General features: G+C 40.8%; 1 protein-coding gene across 3 annotated transcripts in view; it reads right to left on the minus strand.

Moving 5' to 3' along the window:
* Positions 1 to 19,304, minus strand: part of LOC120401495 (isoaspartyl peptidase/L-asparaginase-like) — a 227,252-nt gene that overhangs the window by 198,530 nt on the left and 9,418 nt on the right. For all 3 annotated transcript variants that reach the window (XM_039531576.1, XM_039531577.1, XM_039531575.1), the window contains exon 2: positions 15,865 to 16,081. In XM_039531576.1, the coding sequence (XP_039387510.1) occupies positions 15,865 to 16,057 (193 nt within the window). In that variant the 5' untranslated portion in view covers positions 16,058 to 16,081. The remainder of the gene's footprint in view (positions 1 to 15,864; positions 16,082 to 19,304) is intronic.

The raw sequence follows: 19,304 nt of genomic DNA on the forward strand, positions 1-19,304 counted from the left end.
ATTCAGCTGGTTCACAATCCCCAAAAGGAGGGCCGTGAAATCCTGAATTTAAGGGGAGAGTTTGCACACCATGGAGGCCAGGCCAAGAACCTCACTGTCCAGAAGAGGACCTTGGAGCCCTTAACCAAGGGAGGACCAAAAGGAGAGTGGCTCTTCTTGGGAACTAGATAATGCTTAATACATTAAACCTCCCCAGGAGAGGCAGGGTATATCTTTCTTAAAGACAGTGTGATTAGATTATTCCTGAATGTCGGAGGGAAATAGAGGCAGGGAAAACTGCAACACCACAAGGGGGCTCCTACAGAGTCATATAATTTATACTTGGAGATCTTTTTACATTTCAGTGTGTCCACCTGACAGAATTATATGACTATCACTATTTTCTCCCTGTGTTTCTCAGGAGTAATTTTACTTTAAACTTACGGAACATTTTAGTTGTTGGAAATGTCTGGATGAGCACACCAAATCGAGGAACTACTAAGATGAGGAAGAAAAAAAGAGACAGAGTTAAAGCAGTCCCACTCTATACTGTCAATATCAGGCAACCAGGGCCGGCTCCAGGCAGCAGCCCAGCAAGCAGCTGCTTGGGGCGGCATGTCCAGCTCTTTGGCAGCGGGTCCCTCACTCCCTCTTGGAGTGAAGGACCAGCTGCCGAATAGCCGCCGAAGACTGAAGCGGCGGCGGTAGAGCTGATCGCAGTCGTGGGGTTTTTTTTGGCTGCTGCTTGGGGAGGCAAAAACCCTGGAGCCGGCCCTGCAGGCAACTGCATATAACACATTTTTTATCTGACACCTTTTAAACCACAATGTTTATAAACTCTAGTGTACACAGGGACATTAACATCTTTAATCCATGTTAGATGGTCATGGCCAAGTGCAGAGCAGAAAGCCTAATGACCAGTGAATGTGTTTTTATTAAATACAATCTATTTTGCTGGACCTAACATGTCCTCTGCGGTACTTTACAGATGAATAACGGTAAAGGCAGACATGTTACCTTCAGCTCAACCACCTCAGGCAATGTATTGTAGTAGAGTGGTTGACATAAACAGTAAATACTTACCAAGAGTTATCACAAAGCAATATCTGAGAAACTACAGCATGCCCTTCTCATAAAAGAAAAACATCAATATTTCAGGTACTGTGATGTGTTAACTATTGGTAAATATCGATTTTTGAATGGCACCCACAGAGACGCATACAATTTTCGACTTGCACAGTGCAACAATGTATATACAGACCGATTTTCAAGTTGTAGATAAAGACAGTCACTGTGCACTTTTTTTTCTAAAATCTGTCTTGCTGTTTGTCACAGACATGCCTCCAATTGCTGATGTTCTTTAGAGAGCTACCACAGGTATTATAGAGAATAATAAGGCATACACTATGTAGGGCTGAGAGAAGCAAAAGTGGAGAAGTAAGTCAGGTTAACCAAATGGAATGAAAAACCACACCCAGCCCATGCTATAGTCATTTCTACCCTTCACAGGATGTTTTGTTAAAGCTCACCTTATCTCTGAGATAGTCCTGTGTAGCCAGCAGAAGTGGTGTGGAGTTCTAGACATCAGCACCCTCAGTGGCATGCTCCACTCTCCCTGTGTAACCCACGCTCTCTCAGTGTGACCCTCAGACCCTCACTAGTGGCTGAACCACACAGATGCTGACGAGCGTGCAGCTTTTCAGCTAGCAGATCTGTCTCACTCAGCTCAGGTAGCAGAAGCTCATGCTTTAAGATCCAGAGTTCTCAGGTTTAAACCCCACTGCCAGTGGTGTACCAGACATGTCAGGTTACAAGTGGCAGCACATATGGGAATTTGAAAAGGGTGAACCTCTGAAGCTGGGGCCAAGCTTCTCCAGTCTTGGAAAGTGCACAACCCATACATACACAGAGAGGTTCTCTGTCTCCACCTCTGGTTTTCTAGTTCAGATAACAGAAGCCATGCTTTTAGATTCAGAGAGCCTAGGTTCAGTCTCTACTGCCAATGATCAACTCAGGGGTATCATATTTAAAATATATTGTAATTTATGAAGCAATTTCCATTGTAAAACACTGCTTATTTGAGTTAAACTAGATATGTAAATAAATACAAAATCATTCAAAATTCAGGAGTTTTCACTCCCACCTTCTTCTAAAAAAATTAATAAAATAAAATCTGGAAATGGGCCCTTTTTCTTGGAAACTTCTGCCAAGGTTTTGCAAACCTTCAGAACAAATGCAGACAAGTTTTTCCTAGTGAAACTGTCCAAGCTACAATGACTTTTAAATCAAAAACGTATAGAAAAAATCATGTCTTCACCATAAAAATATTGTTTTAATTAAAACAGTTTCTAATTAACATCAGTGGAGGTGAGGAGGGGTAATGAAAAAAATCACATAGAAAAACAAACTTTTGTATGCAATTCTGCTAAACAAAAACTGTGAAGTCTGCATAGCTTTAGCTCAATCACAGCAACAACTTATGCATACTGACTGAGCAAGTGTTTGTTCATTTGACTCTAATAAAGATATCCAGAATCCAATATCCTATAATGCAAAAGTTCATAGATGCGTGGTTTACCTCAGATGTTTGGGGCTTTAGGTTTGTGATAGTTGTTTAAAAAGGCAATGATGCCTAGACACAACTTAATTGAAACAGTGATTTAGGAAGTGATTAGTTTAATATTGTACAATATCTGCATGTTAAAAGAAATAAAGATCTGGCACTTCTTTGCAAACATTCTGTACATAGAACATTCCTAACCTAAACAAAAATGGGATCCTTTATTAGATTGAGCTGTATAACATCTATTGTCAGAACAGCTGGGAGCTTATCTCCACTATCAGCTCTGCTGCAGTACTACTTTTTTATTAGGCTATTATGGACCATAGTGGAGAGGTTTACAATTGGTTTCACTTACGGTTTACAGGCTGTCTGCCTGTTTGTGTGTAAATTGAACATTTCAGAGGTATCTGACCTGCTTCGGTTCATTGCAGCTTTTAAAAACTTTTCAATGTGTCAGATGTCTGAGCATTATGCAGTAATTTAGGGGGTTGAAATGATATATCGGGGACCACATTTTCCAGTTGGTGTGTATATAAATAGATTTTAAGCCTCTAGATTCTACCATTTGCAAGGGAGAGTAGGCAAAAAAGTTGGGTACACAAGTGATTTATATGTACAAATGGAGGTCGGCTGAAAAAATTGTTCCTGGATGTGAATCAGTTACTAATGATTCTTAGTATTTCTATTTTACTTTGAATCTCTGCTGCTTCCTGCAGCACAGAGTTATCCATGGAAAGAAATGTCAACTACATAATATACTTTTGAATAGAATAACTATGCATATGTCTAAACCTCACACCAAGGGTGCAATTCCCATCTTTAGGAGACATACCTGCACTAGCTCTGGACAAGCTAGTGCACTAAAAATAGAGTGTAGCTACAGCACTGCGACCAGCAAGAGGGTTAGCTGACCCAACTAAATGCCTGGTCTCTTGGATGACTACATACTCATGATGGCTAACCCCTCCAACCATGTGCACTGCCACAGCTACACTCTAGTATTAGCGCCTTAACACAAGTAGAGCTAGCATGGGTATGCCTCATCAAACTGGGAGTCACACCTCCCAGCTTCAAGTAGACTTACTCTCAGACTCTCTTCTTACCACAAACTATTGCTTCATATCTGTTTTCTTCTCGGTTCATTCTACTAGGCATCTCCTACAAACAGTTATATTTAAGGCTGTAAAACAGTTCATTGGAACCCCTTCTTTTTATTCAAACTTGCTGAAATTTTTAATTTTCCAAGCCAAAATTTTAAGGTGTTGTTCTCTACAGAAAGGGAACTTGATCTGGAAAGATTCAGCAGGTATAATTCAGCAATTTTTTAATGATCTCATAATGGAGGGAGGGGAAATCCTGTGACCTCTTCTGAGCAGCCCTTGATCCTGCTTTCATTGATGTAAATGACAGCTTGCTATTCAACAGAAACTAAAGTGTACATCCAAGGGTGGCTGAGATGTACATATGTGCACAGCTAAGTATTTGTACATTAAACTCCTTAAGTTCATTAACCTAGTATGCAAAGAAACTGTGAGAGCCACCCACAGTTTTGCATGAGGTCCAGTAGGAGCCCTGAACTATCTAACTGTATATTTGCCCTCTCTTTGCCCTCCCATCCCCAATAATATCTACTTAACTTGCTTACACTATTATAGCTCCATGCAGTCTTCCCCACAGCCTTCTAGAGAGCTACAGCTATGAAAATGGCTGGCTGGGCTTAGAAAGTCATCTGGAAAGCTTTCTATTCTGGCAAACCTTCCTAACGCTCCCTGTAGGATTTCTGGCTGCTGTACCCACTCTCCGCATAGCAGTCCTTTTTTGATACCTTCAAAACTCCTGGCCCCAGTGATATTTTTGGGCAATGAGTTTCACAGGTTAATTTCTTTTTATCAATTTTGTTATCATGGTTCTATAATTCTGTGGTTTAGTACTTTAAATACTCTGTAGGCTGATGTGGCTTCATGCAAATAAATCCTCATCCTCTAAGACGGGGTGAATACTGCAAACAATTTTAAATGAATTCAAACAAACTTACTCCAGCTGTGTTCAAGCCTCTTTTGTGATCCATTTTAGAGCTATTCCAGCAAATTATTTTACTGTCAGGCATGTTCACCAAAATAGCTAGTTTTAAGTGACTACTGAGGAAAGTGACTTTTTAATTCAAAATTGTGAGTATATATACTGGAAAGTTTGTTCCATTCACTTACAGAACAGACACATTTTATGTAACCTACGTTGTATTATTGGTTAACATACATAAGAGCATAAGAATGGCCATACTGGGTCAGACCAAAGGTCCATCCAGCCCAGTATCCTGTCTACCGACAGTGACCAATGCCAGGTGTTGCAGAGGGAGTGAATGTAACAGGTAATGATCAAGTGATCTCTCTCCTGCCATCCAACTCCACCCTCTGATAAACAGAGGCTAGGGACACCATTCCTTACCCATCCTGGCTAATAGCCATTAATGGACTTAACCTCCATGAATTTATCTAGTTCTCTTTTAAACCCTGTTATAGTCCTAGCCTTCACAACCTCCTCAGGTAAGGAGTTCCAGAGGTTGACTGTGCATTGTGTGAAGAAGAACTTCTTTGTATTTGTATTAAACCCGCTGCCCATTAATTTTATTTGGTGGCCCCTACTTCTTACATTATGAGATCAAGTAAATAACTTTTCCTTATTCACCTTCTCCACACCGCTCATGACTTCATATACTTCTATCATATCCCCCCTTAGTCTCCTCTTTTCCACACTGAAAAGTCCTAGCCTCTTTAATCTCTCCTCATATGGGACCTATTCCAAACCCCAATCATTTTAGTTGCCCTTCTCTGAACCTTTTCTAATGCCAGTATATCTTTTTTGAGATGAGGAGACCACATCTGTATGCAGTATTCAAGATATGGGTGTACCATGAATTTATATAAGGGCAATAAGATATTCTCTGTCTTATTCTCTATCCCCTTTTTAATGATTCCTAACATCCTGTTTGCTTTTTTGACTGACGCTGCACACTGCGTGGACGTTTTCAGAGAACTATCCATGATCACTCCAAGATCTCTTTCCTGATTAGTTGTAGCTAAATTAGCCCCCATCATATTGTATGTATAGTTGGGGTTATTTTTTCCAATGTGCATTACTTTACATCTATCCACATTAAATTTCATTTGCCATTTTGTTGCCCAATCACTTAGTTTTGTGAGATCTTTTTTAAGTTCTTCACAGTCTGCTTTGGTCTTAACTATGCTGAGCCATTAAGAATTGTCTGCCAAACTTTGCCACCTCACTGTTTACCCCTTTCTCCAGATCATTTATGAATAAGTTGAATAGGATTGGTCCTAGGACTGACCCTTGGGGAACACCACTAGTTACCCCTCTCCATTCTGAGAATTTACCATTTATTCCTACCCTTTGTTTCCTGTCTTTTAACCAGTTCTCAATCCATGAAAGGATCATCCCTCTTATCCCATGACAACTTAATTTACATAAGAGAGTTTGGTGAGGGACCTTGTCAAAGGCTTTCTGGAAATCTAAGTACACTATGTCCACTGGATCCCCCTTGTCCACATATTTGTTGATCCCTTCAAAGAACTCTAATAGATTAGTAATCATGATTTCCCTTTACAGAAACCATGTTGACTTTTGCCCAACAATTTATGTTCTTCTATGTGTCTGATAATTTTATTCTTTACTATTGTTTCAACTAATTTGCCCGGTACTGATGTTAGATTTATCGGTCTGTAATTGCCAGGATCACCTCTAGAGCCCTTTTTAAATATTGTTGTTACATTAGGTTGGTACAGATCACTAAGCAAACTAAACTAAACAAACTGTATTAGAGCAAGCTATAAATAATTACTGCAGGAATAATTAAAAGCCACCATAGAGAGACATTCTCGCTCTGCTTTTGTAAGTAATTTTGTGGCTAAAATGAATGATTTCCCTTGAAATATGATTCAATTGATTCATAGGTTTTAAATTAGGCACTTAAATGGCCTAATAACTATGGACATTTGTGACAGGAATTAGAAAAGATCACTTCGAGAAATCTGCATTTCCTGTCTATTCTAAGGCAGGGATCGGCAACCTTTGGCATGTTGCCCGCCAGGGTAAGCACCCTGGGAGGCCTGGCCAGTTGGTTTACCTGCCACATCCACAGGTTCGGCCGATCGCGGCTCCCACTGGCCGTGGTTCGCTACTCCAGGCCACTGGGGGCCGTGGGAAGCAGCAGCCAGCACATCCCTTGGCCCGTGCCTGGAGCGGCGAACCGCAGCCAGTGGGAGCTGCGATTGGCCGAACTTGTGGACGCGGCAGGTAAACAAACCAGCCCAGCCTGCCAAGGTGCTTACCCTGTTCTAAGGCGTTGGCATATGCACAAATAGCCTCTATTTTGGTGTCATTTTGTTAAATGCCTTATATGAGTTAATATTTCTCAAACAGTTGAACTCTAATGTGCTACCTGGCATACCTGGTTTTTAAATTTCAAAGCATCTTCACTTAAGTCATCATGTCTGTCTCTGGTTTCTCCAGATGAGGACATCATCAACATAACTGGTTCCTCTAATGTGTCTGCTTCTTCTTGTGGAATACTTTTTCTGGGACCATAGGTTCCATAAGGAACAGTATCAGGTGCCTTATCTAGAGATATATATTGTGTCTAAAAGGTTGACGTTTTAGTTTCAACTTCTTCTATTTATTTCTTCCAGAGTTGGGAGTTGAAAGTATGCTCATTATCAAATTCCTTTTATAACTAAGTATATCCTCAGAGAATCCTTTATTTTTCTACTGCCACCTTTGACTGCACCCATCCAGGTGGTTCACTAGCTGACTTTATAACTTTTAAAATCACGATGCATTATAGCTTCTGCACATGTCATTCTCTGGATACCAGGAGAATTTTCCTGGCTGGAGTAATAAGTGTGGTTACCTCAGGGTTTAAACAAATGTGACGTGTGTCCTTAATGCAACCAATTTAATCAAACACATGATTAAGTTCTTCCAGTATATTATTTTTATTTAGCTCACGAGGCCTCCATTATACGTTTGATCAGTTTTAAATTTTCACAAAGTTTAATCCATAATAGAGGCTGAACCTCCACATTCACCATCACAAAATAAAATAATTTCATGGAAAATTTGTTCACAGAGCCATTACAATCATACCAGTAATATTGACCATTGCCACAATATCTGAAAGTATGTCCTTCAGCCCGCACCACTTCCAGTAGCTCCTATTGGCCTGGAGCGGCAAACCGCGGCCAGTGGGACCTGCGATCAGCCAGACCTATGGACACGGCAGGTAAACAAACCGGCCCAGCCTGCCAGGGGCTCTCTCTACACAAGCGGCGTCACACTGCATTAAACCTTTGAGAGTGTTTTTTGGTGGTTTTGTTTGTTTGTTTAAAGTTTATTTTTGAAGATGGGAAAATATTGCATCGATCCTGCTCCCTGGACCCTTGATTGCACCAGCTGGCTTTGGTAATCATAGAATCTCAGGGTTGGAAGGGACCTCAGGAGGTCATCTAGTCCAATCCCCTGCTCAAAGCAGGACCAAACCCAACTAAATCATCCCAGCCAGGGCTTTGTCAAGCCTGACCTTAAAAACCTCTAAGGAAGGAGATTCCACTACCTCCCTAGGTAACCCATTCCAATTCTTCACCACCCTACTAGTGAAAAAGTTTTTCCTAATATCCAACCTAAACCTCCCCCTCTGCAACTTGAGACCATTACTCCTTGTTCTGTCATCTTCTACCACTGAGAACAGTCTAGATCCATCCTCTTTGGAACCCCCTTTCAGGTAGTTGAAAGCAGCTATCAAATCCCCCCTCATTCTTCTCTTCTGCAGGCTAAACAATCCCAGTTCCCTCAGCCTCTCCTCATAAGTCATGTGCTCCAGCCCCCTAATCATTTTTGTTGCCCTCCACTGGACTCTCCCCAATTTGTCCACGCCCTTCTTGTAGTGTGGGGCCCAAAACTGGACACAGTACTCCAAATGAGGCCTCACCAGTGCTGAGTAGAGGGGAATGATCACATCCCTCGATCTGCTGGAAATGCCCCTACTTATACAACCCAAAATGCCATTAGCCTTCTTGGCAACAAGGGCACACTGTTGACTCATATTCAGCTTTTCGTCCACCGTAACCCCTAGGTCCTTTTCTGCAGAACTGCTGCCCAGCCATTCGGTCCCTAGTCTGTAGCAGTGCATGGGATTCTTCCATCCTAAGTGCAGGACTCTGCACTTGTCCTTGTTGAACCTCATCATATTTCTTTTGGCCCAATCCTCTAATTTGTCTAGGTCCCTCTGTATCCTATCCCTACCCTCCAGCGTATCAACCACTCCTCCCAGTTTAGTGTCATCTGCAAACTTGCTAAGGGTGCAGTCCACACCATCCTCCAGATCATTAATGAAGATATTGAATAAAACCGGCCCCAGCACCGACCCTTGGGGCACTCCACTTGATACTGGCTGCCAACTAGACATGGAACTATTGATCACTACCCGTTGAGCCCGACCATCTAGCCAGTTTTCTATCCACTTTACCATCCATTCATCCAGCCCATACTTCTTTAACTTGCTGGCAAGAATACTGTGGGAGACTGTATCAAAAGCTTTGCTAAATTCCAGAAATAGCACATCCACTGACAAGACTTTCAGCAGATAGATTAGGAAAAAGAAAAAAAAAACAGAAAAAGAAAGGGTGGGGAAACAGAAACAGATGTAGTACAGGGGTTCTCAAACTGGGGGTCAGGACCCCTCAGGGGGGGTCACAAAGATATTACATGGGGGGTCGCGAGCTGTCAGCCTCCATCCCGAACCCCGCTTTGCTTCCAGCATTTATAATGTTGTTAAATAGATAAAAAAGTGTTTTTAAATTATGAAGGGGGTCACAATCAGAGGCTTGCTGTGTGAAATGGGTCACCAGTACAAAATTTTGAGAACTACTGATGTAGTGAAAGTGAATGTCTTCCTGCCAAGTAATATTGGCAGCAACTCTAACATGTTGAACCAGTAATGAATTATGATAAAGAAAACACACCTAGAAATTTAGTTAGTACAAAAAGGTTGTGCAGCACTCTTTCCATTTGTGCAACTGGCACCCATTGACACTGCCCATTGAGACCAGTGGGAGATCCACTGGAGATTGAGTTGTATGTGGTCTTAAATTCACACCCTAGCACACAAACCAATAATTATTAAGAGGTGCACATGTAAATATTCTTTTCCTTGAATAAGGGAATCCTTTCTGAGAGGATATGACCTCTGACTACAGCTAACAGCCTGCAGATGAAGCAGCAGCAGTTCTTCTGAACAAGCAAAGATCAGGAAGCTGGTTCTCTCTCTTCAGGCTCATGCTTCAGACTGAGACAAGTAGCTATCTCAGGAGACAATGGGAGCCTATAGACCAAGGGTAGGCAACCTATGGCACATGTGCCGAAGGCGGCACACGAGCTGATTTTCAGTGGCACTCACACTGTGCGGGTCCTGGCCACCAGTCGGGGGGGCTCTGCATTTTAATTTAATTTTAAATTAAGCTTCTTAAAAATTTTAAAACCTTATTTACTTTACATACAACAATAGTTTAGTTATATATTATAGACTTATAGAAAGAGACCTTCTAAAAATGTTTAAATGTATTATCGGCACGTGAAACCTAAAATTAGGGTGAATAAATGAAGACTCGGCACACCGCTTCTGAAAGGTTGCCGACCCCTGCTATAGACCAAACCAGAGGAGAAGCTGCATGTATATAAGATCACAGAAATGACAAAAATCTGGAAGGCCCAATAAATGAACTAATAAACTGTGCAAGCACCACACTGTCCCTAGTTAGAGTACTAATTCTACAGTGCCCAAATGTCGCCATCAAAGATGCACTGCTGTTAATAGTACTGTAGCCTGTTTTAATTCACTTAATAGAGTTTCTCAGCATTCCTTTTTATATTTAAGCATATAGTTGGATCTCTTGACAGGCAATTACTCAACTGAGAAGCTGATTAACTACCAAATAAAGGTTTTTAAATCTCAGTAATACTGTTGATTCTGTATTGCTTTCTATTAAAGAGCAGAATCCTTGATACAATATGGAATTTCTTTTTTTCCAACCTCCAGTATTAACCTCAACTGCATTCCATCAATGACAATTTCCTATCCACAAAGTAAACTAAAGTGATTAAAAGAAGAAACAGTAGTTTAACAGAACAACAAAAGAAATAGCTTATTGATCTTAAAGGGCATGTCAAGACAGCATAATCTTCAAAACCTGGTCTCAGTTGCCAATCAATTACTTAAAGTTTTATTTCTACTAATCAAATTAGTTCCTGCACTGTTTGTTTCAAGTAAATGTATGAAATAGAGAAAAGTGCTGATTTTAGACAACAGCTTTAGTAATTTTAAGTGTTTAATATTCAGTGTACATATTCTTAAACGTCAGTGCACATTTTAAGCAAATAATTGTGCATCCATGCATTACTGCATATTTAAGACCCTGAATCACACCACACTGAAAACCTACTCGAATAGATTCAGACCAGTTTATTGAAAACCAGCTTTATATAAGATTTCCTGTAACAAGTAAACCTATGCATCTGCATTAATTAGTGCTGTAGTGAGCAACTCATTACAAAAAACAAAAAAAAACTCTTTTAACCACTTCCACTAAGATCTCTGCTGAGAATCCCAAATCTTCAGCAATTCAACTCTTAGGCTCAGCTAAAGTGTTTATCAGGGTTACCCCATATCATCTGAGTAAAACCATCACCATCCGAAATCAGGCTGCTCAGAACAGGACTTTCTACAAAGCAAAATTAGCTATGATGAGATAGAGAGGCAAGATGACTGTTTTCAGACAATTTTTAAAAAGTTGGATCATATTTAGGAGATATGACAAGAGAGCAGTTGACGAGGGGAGGGAGACAATTACAGAAGGGAAACAAGGAAAAACCAAAGGGATGAAAAGCAGAAATGGAGCCAAAATGTGAAAGAAAGATAATAGGGAAAGGAGAGAGCATTACAACTATGAGACAGAATGGTAGGACTGAACAAAATCTGCAAATAGGGGTAAAGAATGGGCAGTACTGCCAACCCTAAGCATTCCAAATCAGAAGTCAGACCCCATTTCATCATGAAAATATCTTCAAATAACATGAAGTTTGTTTTACTTGCCTTTTGGTTTTTGAGCCTTTAGGGTTTACATTTCCAAACTTTTCTCCAACACTATGATGTCTAGAAACATTTTTTTTTAAAAAGAATTGAAGCTGAGGTTTTCACATACTAACATGACTCCAGGATCTGGGGCTTTAAGAAGAAAAATTAAATATCACTAACTATTGTTATTTTGTTACAAGTCTCACAATATAAAGGAAGGTATGTGGAGAGATAGAAATACCGGGAAGATAATGGCAGGAAGGGAAAGAAACATGACATGAATAATATGGAAAGATGTGATCCCAGAAATTAAAATGCTATGTGACAGCCCACGAGTTCTCTTCAAAAAAGAAAATTGTGTGACTTTTTTTCATTCCAGAATTTCATTTGATGAATCGTCACTAGCTCTGATGTTAATCTACCTTTCCTCCCTGAAACTGAACTACCTTTAAAAGACCTCAAAATTTGGCACTCTCTCTCTCATGAAGTCCCTAATCAGCTCCAAAAAAGGCCTGTCCTAATATTTGTTTGAAAGAGAGAACACAAGGGGGAAGATAAAGAAAGAGTACAAGCAAAACTGAGGTGTGAAGATGGAAGACTGGGGAGTGGAAGGAAAAAGGTAGCTGCAAATTACATACAAGCAATCTGGATCTTTATGATTAAGGCCTATGGTAAAAGGAGAAGAAAATTTATAGGAGTGAGAGGAAGGAGGAAACAAAGAATGGAGGGAAAGCAAAATGGGTAGGAGTAGGAAATTATAAATGTGATGCTTTGTACCTCGGGGGAACACCCTACACCTCCATTTTCATCAATATGATTGTGTGGTATATAATGCAAAGTTTGTCATGTTAGGTGTCTTCAGAAGGCTCATGATGTACTGAGATTGTTGTTATTGTAATGTTATAGGTTGTAATTTCATGTATATAGTTATGAGGCTGAAAATGTGTCCTCATGGCTTAAAGCAAGCCCAGGCAAAAACTCTCCAAGAGCAGAGGGGTAGTTCACACCTCATCAGGGCATGTATGGGACAAACACAGCCCAGCTCAAAGGAACAAATGACACTGGCCTAGGCAGCAACAAAGGATCTGTTGGACTCTCGAGTGAATCACCCCACTTCCTTTAGTCAGTTTGGGACTGTGATGAGGTAGTGCTCACCTGACTCTGAAGGGGGGGGGCAAAGCCAAGAGGAAGAAAGAACATGATAAAAGAGAGAGACGTTTGACATGCTCTTCCTCTCTCTACCACCTCCATCTACAGACATCACCAGCAGGCGACTGAAGCACTGATCAAAGAAGGGCAACCAGCCAGCCTGTGGTGAGAAGCATCCAAGTTTGTAAGGGTACTGAAAGTGTTAAGCTCAGCTTAGAATGTGTTTTGTTTTTATTTCATGTGACCAAATCTGACTTGTTATGCTTCGACTTATAATCACTTAAAATCTATCTTTGTGGTTAATAAATTTGTTTGTTTATTCTACAGAGACTCCCCTTGGGATAACAAGTGTGGTACATATTAATTTCTTTGTTAAATTGACAAACTCATATAAGCTTGAAGCATCCACCAGGCATAACTGGACACTGCAAGATGGAGATTCCTAGGGCTGTGTCTGGGACTGGAGATATTGGCTAGTGTCATTTGGTTGCACAATCCAAGGAGCAGGTTACATGCCAAAGGCTGTGCGTGAACAGCCCAGGAATGGGGGGTTCTCACAGCACAGAAGGGTAAAGCTGGCTCCCAGAGTCAAGGATTGGAGTGACCTAGCAGATCACCGGTCCAGTTAACACCAGGAGAATGTCACAATAAAAAAATTAACATAAGGAAAGGAAAGAGAGGTGAGCAGTGGAATAGGGCTTCATTATTATTACTAGTGGTTGTGCATTTCATTTTGTTAGCATCTTGTTGCTCATCTCCTTATGGAATTTAATTGGTTCAACTTTGGAAAGCGATGGTGGGTCACATTCTACCCTCAGTTGCATCTGTGCCCATCTACTTCTCGGAAAGAAATATTTCTTCAGTGTTTCCTATCTACTGCCACTCAGAAGTAAAAATAAAAAAACACTATCTAAGCAACTGGGTTGAAAAATGTGAGATGAAAAATAAGATACAGAGTTTCTAATGGGGAACTGTCTGCCAGAGGGCAACTTTAAACTTCCTTGTGTTAAGTCAAATTCTATCTTCTACTTACTCTACCTTCCGGCAAGTAGAAAAGAAGAATATTTTTATCCCTGTTATTTGTAATACAGTAGAATTCAGCTATTAGAGACACCACAGTGACAACTGAATAATTTCACTTTAACTATGTCACAAATAGAATGGGCATTTTCACAGTACAGAACAGTAAGGGGAAAAAAATCAAATGAAAATACATATCAAACTTCATAAACAATTTGTTCCACCTTAAGTTGTATTAAACGCAAAGAGAAACAGTTGGCATTTTACACGAGCTAGTCAGGAAAGAATGTTTTCTAGTGCTCTTGTGAGTGTGTAAGATTTTGGACGCTGAGCTTAAAAAAAAAAATCAAGCTAAAAAATGGAGGCACACAAAATTAAGTCCTGATCCTGCAAACACTTACATATGTGCTCATATTTACTACTGTGAGTAACAATTGTGGCAGTTAGAAACATGGCACCTATGAACTCAGGGACCTCTGGGTGCAAGCTTGCAGAGGGGTGCATAAGGGTTATAGAGATCCCCTAGATTTGGTATTTGTATACTAGTTCAAAGAGTGTTATGTAAGGTCTCTAATGAAAGCCTGTCACACTGCTCATCATAATCTCTGTGAGATGTATGTGGGAGTTAGGTATATATACACTGAAAATTATGTTTTTAGGGTCTGTGACTTGGGGCTGGTCACCAGAAGATGATAAACAAGTTTCTTTTATCAGTCTGTCTACATGCAAACTGAGTATTGTATGCTTCACAATGAACACCTATTTACAGTCTGAGCTAAATGCTAATCAAGTATTTACAAAGTCTCTAGGGGAGAGTTGAGAGAGGAAAACAAGCAGATATTACCCTGTTTGCAAGGGACGACAATGGCTTTTGGACTATAACTTAGTGACAGAGACAAACTCTGGGTCTTTCCACTGAGGAGGAAAAAAAGACAGTTTGACTTGTCTCATGAAAAGAAGATCACAGCCAAGCCTGGCTGGCTGGATTTTGGGTGAGCTTTTGCTCCATATACCATGGCAATGAATTGGTGGTTAAGTTTAGGCTCTAGTATGCAAGTTACATTTTTATTTTCTAGATAGCCCTTTGTTTTCAATATTTCTGCTTACTATAATTTGAATCTCTCTTGTGCATTAAATGAACTTATACTTGCTTTCTCTATAAACAAATAAACAAAGTGACTCACACACTGCCAAATAGCAATCCTTTCCATGCAACAGTCCATGTCTCCTGTCTGGGAGCATACGAGTAGCTTGCACACTCTAGCATGACCAGGGACAGCTGCTGGTGAGCCTGGTGCCGGCCCCAGTGGGCAGGACTGGGGGCGGCACAACCATGTCGGAGGAGCTGCCTGGGCTGGGTGTTGGCTCCTGCGAGTGGTGGCCTGACATGCTGTTGCTTTTGTCCCTTGGTTCCTGGTACAGCCCTGCAGATATCCGTTTTGATATAAATTTTGTATCCATGCAAGGCTCTACGGACAAGGCTCCCTCATGCTAAGGACAGGTGGTAGTGAGGTGCCTCATAACCCTGCATACCGCTGGGAAGCATCACAGTAATGGCAGTTGTGTAAACATTTATTAACCTATAGGATTTTTTCTTGTTTTTAAGAGCTCTGATTTAACAGATTAAACCTTGAAACTGAATTGTTAAATATTAAAAGAAAGCATCAAAAAGCCTCGATTTTTTGTTCACTACTCTTGCTATAAAGCTAGAGGATATCTGCTAAAGTGCAACCTTAGCTATAGATCTCTCAACCACCCACACAACAGTAAATACTTGTTTAAAAATAGCAATTACTGAACAGCATGAAGAAGAAACATCGCATCCAGCACTGAATCAGCGCCATGGGAAACGTGTAAATAAAGTCTTTGGTGGGCAGATGCAACAACACTTAAGAAGCAGCATAAAAAATAAACACAAAATGGAGAAAACTCTTGGGGCAACATTGTGGATATATCAAAACTAAGATGATTTAAAGTAGTTAAGATTTTTTTTTTAAAGTTACTACAATACCTGCATCAAACACAGTATCATCTTCTAAGGCCCGCACAGCAATTTCTACAGCCTTCATTGAACTTCCTCCCATTTCCAGCACTGCAAAGCCACTCTTAACTGCGTTTTTAACTCCCAGGATGCTTCTTTCAGCAAACTCATCTGGTATTGCCCAAGCTCCACCATGGACTACAAGAACAGGTTTTGTGCTCATCTTATCAGATCAAAGATGATGTATCTGTTGAAACAAGCAGGTCCTTTTCAATGTAATGTTAATATTGCACCTCAGAACAACATTCACGAACATTAAAAGATTAATATTTTAGGTCTCAAATCCTGCTTTCTCTGTATGTGTTCGCACATGCGTAGAGTTCCAACCTCATGGGTCCAGTTACAGGATCAGGCCCATAGTTTCTGAATAGTTCCTTGCATTATAAATATCAAAGATTAATGTTTATCTCCCCATCCCCTGGCTTCTTCTGTTTTTTACACATTTAAATATATTTTACATGAAGCTCTGAGTAAGCAGACCCTTTTACTTGTGTGTATCTCCTTAGAGAATTGAGGCTGACACAAGTACAGAATTATTAACATATTAAACTATCTTTCGGAGATCAAACCTCAATTGACAGGCAAATTTGGAGCAAGAGTGCCTTTGAAATTCAAATAAAAAGTTTGTATGTAAAAAGTTTTTTTTCCAAATTACATAGAAAAGCAAAATCTGAGACACAAAATTTCATGTGAAATATGTCACCAGTTTTCAACAGATGTAATTCTAATACAATTTTTAAAAATGGTACATTATTGGCTGAGCTGGAAGCAATACCTCCGGTTAAGAATACCTAACACTTTCCATTTTAAGCTCCTATTCTCAGTGGAACTTTGCCATAATTTAACCTTTCAGACCAATATTTTCATCTTTGCTCTCTGCTTCATGTTGAATTCTTTTGGAAGCTTCCGTGAAGACAGTTCAGGTATTTCTGACAAGGAGCTTAGAGGGAAATAAAAAGTTTTCCCAACATTAAGTATTTTCCTAAACATTTATTTGAAAAGCTCTATTACCTCCAGGCTTTGGAATGGAAACTGGAAATTTGGATGGGGGTATATCTGGGGTCAAAGTGGTGCCTTATGTTGTCCACACAGATTTGGTTGAGTTGTAAACCTCTAAAAATTGCTATTTCATATACACAGACAAACTTAACTCTAGCATTTCCTAACTTTTGAGGACTTGTCCTTGCAAGCCTAACATTCTTGCAACATAAGTGTCTAGCAGCCAAGTGAGGAAGGAGCAGACACTAGCTAGCACAGCCGATGTCTGTTAAAACTACTAGGCATTTGGAGCATTCCCAACCACATAGCTACACTAAGTAAACCAGAAAGACAGCTTACTTTAGGAGCCTATATACCTGCCGTGGGATCACATGGTTGGGCCCTCACCTGTGAATTGGCTGAACCCTGGTTGAATGGGAGTTAATTGGCTCTGATGGTTTATCACACTTGCGGCACAGGGATGAGTCATCAAGCTTAGGCAGGCTCAGAGGTAATTCAATTATGATTCAGAGTATTTTAGAGCACTTAGAAGAGTCCAGTTTTAAACAGAAGCTGGTCTTAACTCTAAATGGTAACAGAGCTAACACTCCACTATAATTTAAGCATTTATACTGATTTCATCACCATAACATTGGCATGTTTTCATAGAAATACAATGAAGCTTAGCAATAATGGCAAATACTGATGCTTAATTAGGGCTTGGCTACACTTACAAATTTGCAGCGCTGCAGCAGGGTGTGAAAACACACCCTCTGCAGCGCTGCAAATTGCGGCGCTACAAAGCGCCAGTGTAGTCAAAGCGCCAGCCGCGCTCCCAGCGCTGTCCGTTATTCCCCACAGGGAAGTGGAGTACGGACAGCGCTGGGAGAGTTTTCTCCCAGCGCTGGCGCTTTGACTACACTTAGCGCTTCAAAGCGCTGCCACGGCAGCGCTTTGAAATGCAAGTGTAGCCAAAGCCTTAGATGTGTTACCTAGCAGCTCTGTGTTCTTGGGCAACCAAGGCACAGTACTCCCAGCCAGTCTGATTCATGAAAGACCTCCCAACCTCCAGCCTCTGCTTGAACTAAATCTCCATCAGAAAAAAAGACTGACAAAAAGCAATGAAAAGGCAGTGGGAGACACACATAAACCCCTGGGATAAGGATGACAGGACTAAGGAAACTCACCTAGCCTCATTTGCATCAAAGATGGGACAAGGAGGCATCTCCATTAGCATACAAAATGGAGAACAGAGATTCCAAGGCAAGAACTGCATGGAACTCTGGGACCAGAAAAGCAGGGAAGCACTGCATGATGGGGGATCTCTGTTCTAGAAGTTAATGAACTCACACCTGCGCACACCCAGCTCAGTAATTATCAGACCAATCCTAGTAATAATCCTTTATTAGTATCCAGAATAGTGAAGCTCCCTAATTGCATTGTGAGAACCCTCCAAGGAACACCACCCAAAGCGAGGAATGATCAGCTCCCATGGTATAGCCTGAACAAAACCAACTTTGGTATACTCTCTTGTTTACACACAAACAAATCTAGTGTTCTTCCTTGAACCATTGTTTCTCTACAAAAACTCCTACCCATGCTCAAGTAAGTGTTCTGATGCCTGGATCCAGCATCTGCATCAGTTCCACTGGGACTTCATCTTCTCCTGACTGATCATGCTGGAGGCTCTGCCTGTCTCCAGCACTCTGGACCCTCAGCTACCACCACTGCCTGGGACCCCTGATTGATTCAAGCTTTATGGAGTGGTGAGAACCCAGCTCTCTCTCTCTAGGTACAGCCTTCTGACCCTGACTTGTGTGATCAGTTATAGTTTTGTAAAACTGACTTTTATAATCAAATTTAAGTTAGATTTAATACTATAACTGGTTTGTTTGTTTGGCTCCCCTTGTGTTATTACCTGGCAATAAATAACTTCCATGATTAAATGGGTTGCTTCTCTCTCCCCCTCAGGATGGTTGTTTTTTGTTTGTTTGTTTTGTTTTTTTGGTTTCCACATTCATTCTGCAGCAATGCTCCTTGTACTTAAACTAAAAGATCCCTGCAGCACCCACAAATCCTCTGGCTCAACAAGTGGGTTACAATTGTAACATGAAAATGGGGATAGAGACATGCTGAATCAGGGATATATGAGGGTAGCAGATTGAAAGTGCTGCTTGACCCAACCTGCTGAGTCCAGGGACATATGAGGGGTCAGCTTGGGAGTGCTGATTAACCCAGTCCTCTCAGACATGTGTGAGAGCTTCAGGGGCTGGAAGAACCCAGCCCTGGGGAACCTAGGTCCTGCAGGATCAATCCATTGGGAGGGAACTTGCAGCAGGGAGAAATAGAGCTCTGTATGAGAACACAAGTGACACAAGCAGTACATCGATAGAAGTACAGAAGCCCCCACCCTCAGAAGAGTAATCCTAATA

This window comes from Mauremys reevesii, linkage group 3 (assembly GCF_016161935.1).
Source record: "Mauremys reevesii isolate NIE-2019 linkage group 3, ASM1616193v1, whole genome shotgun sequence".
In the NCBI taxonomy this organism is placed as follows: domain Eukaryota; kingdom Metazoa; phylum Chordata; order Testudines; family Geoemydidae; genus Mauremys; species Mauremys reevesii.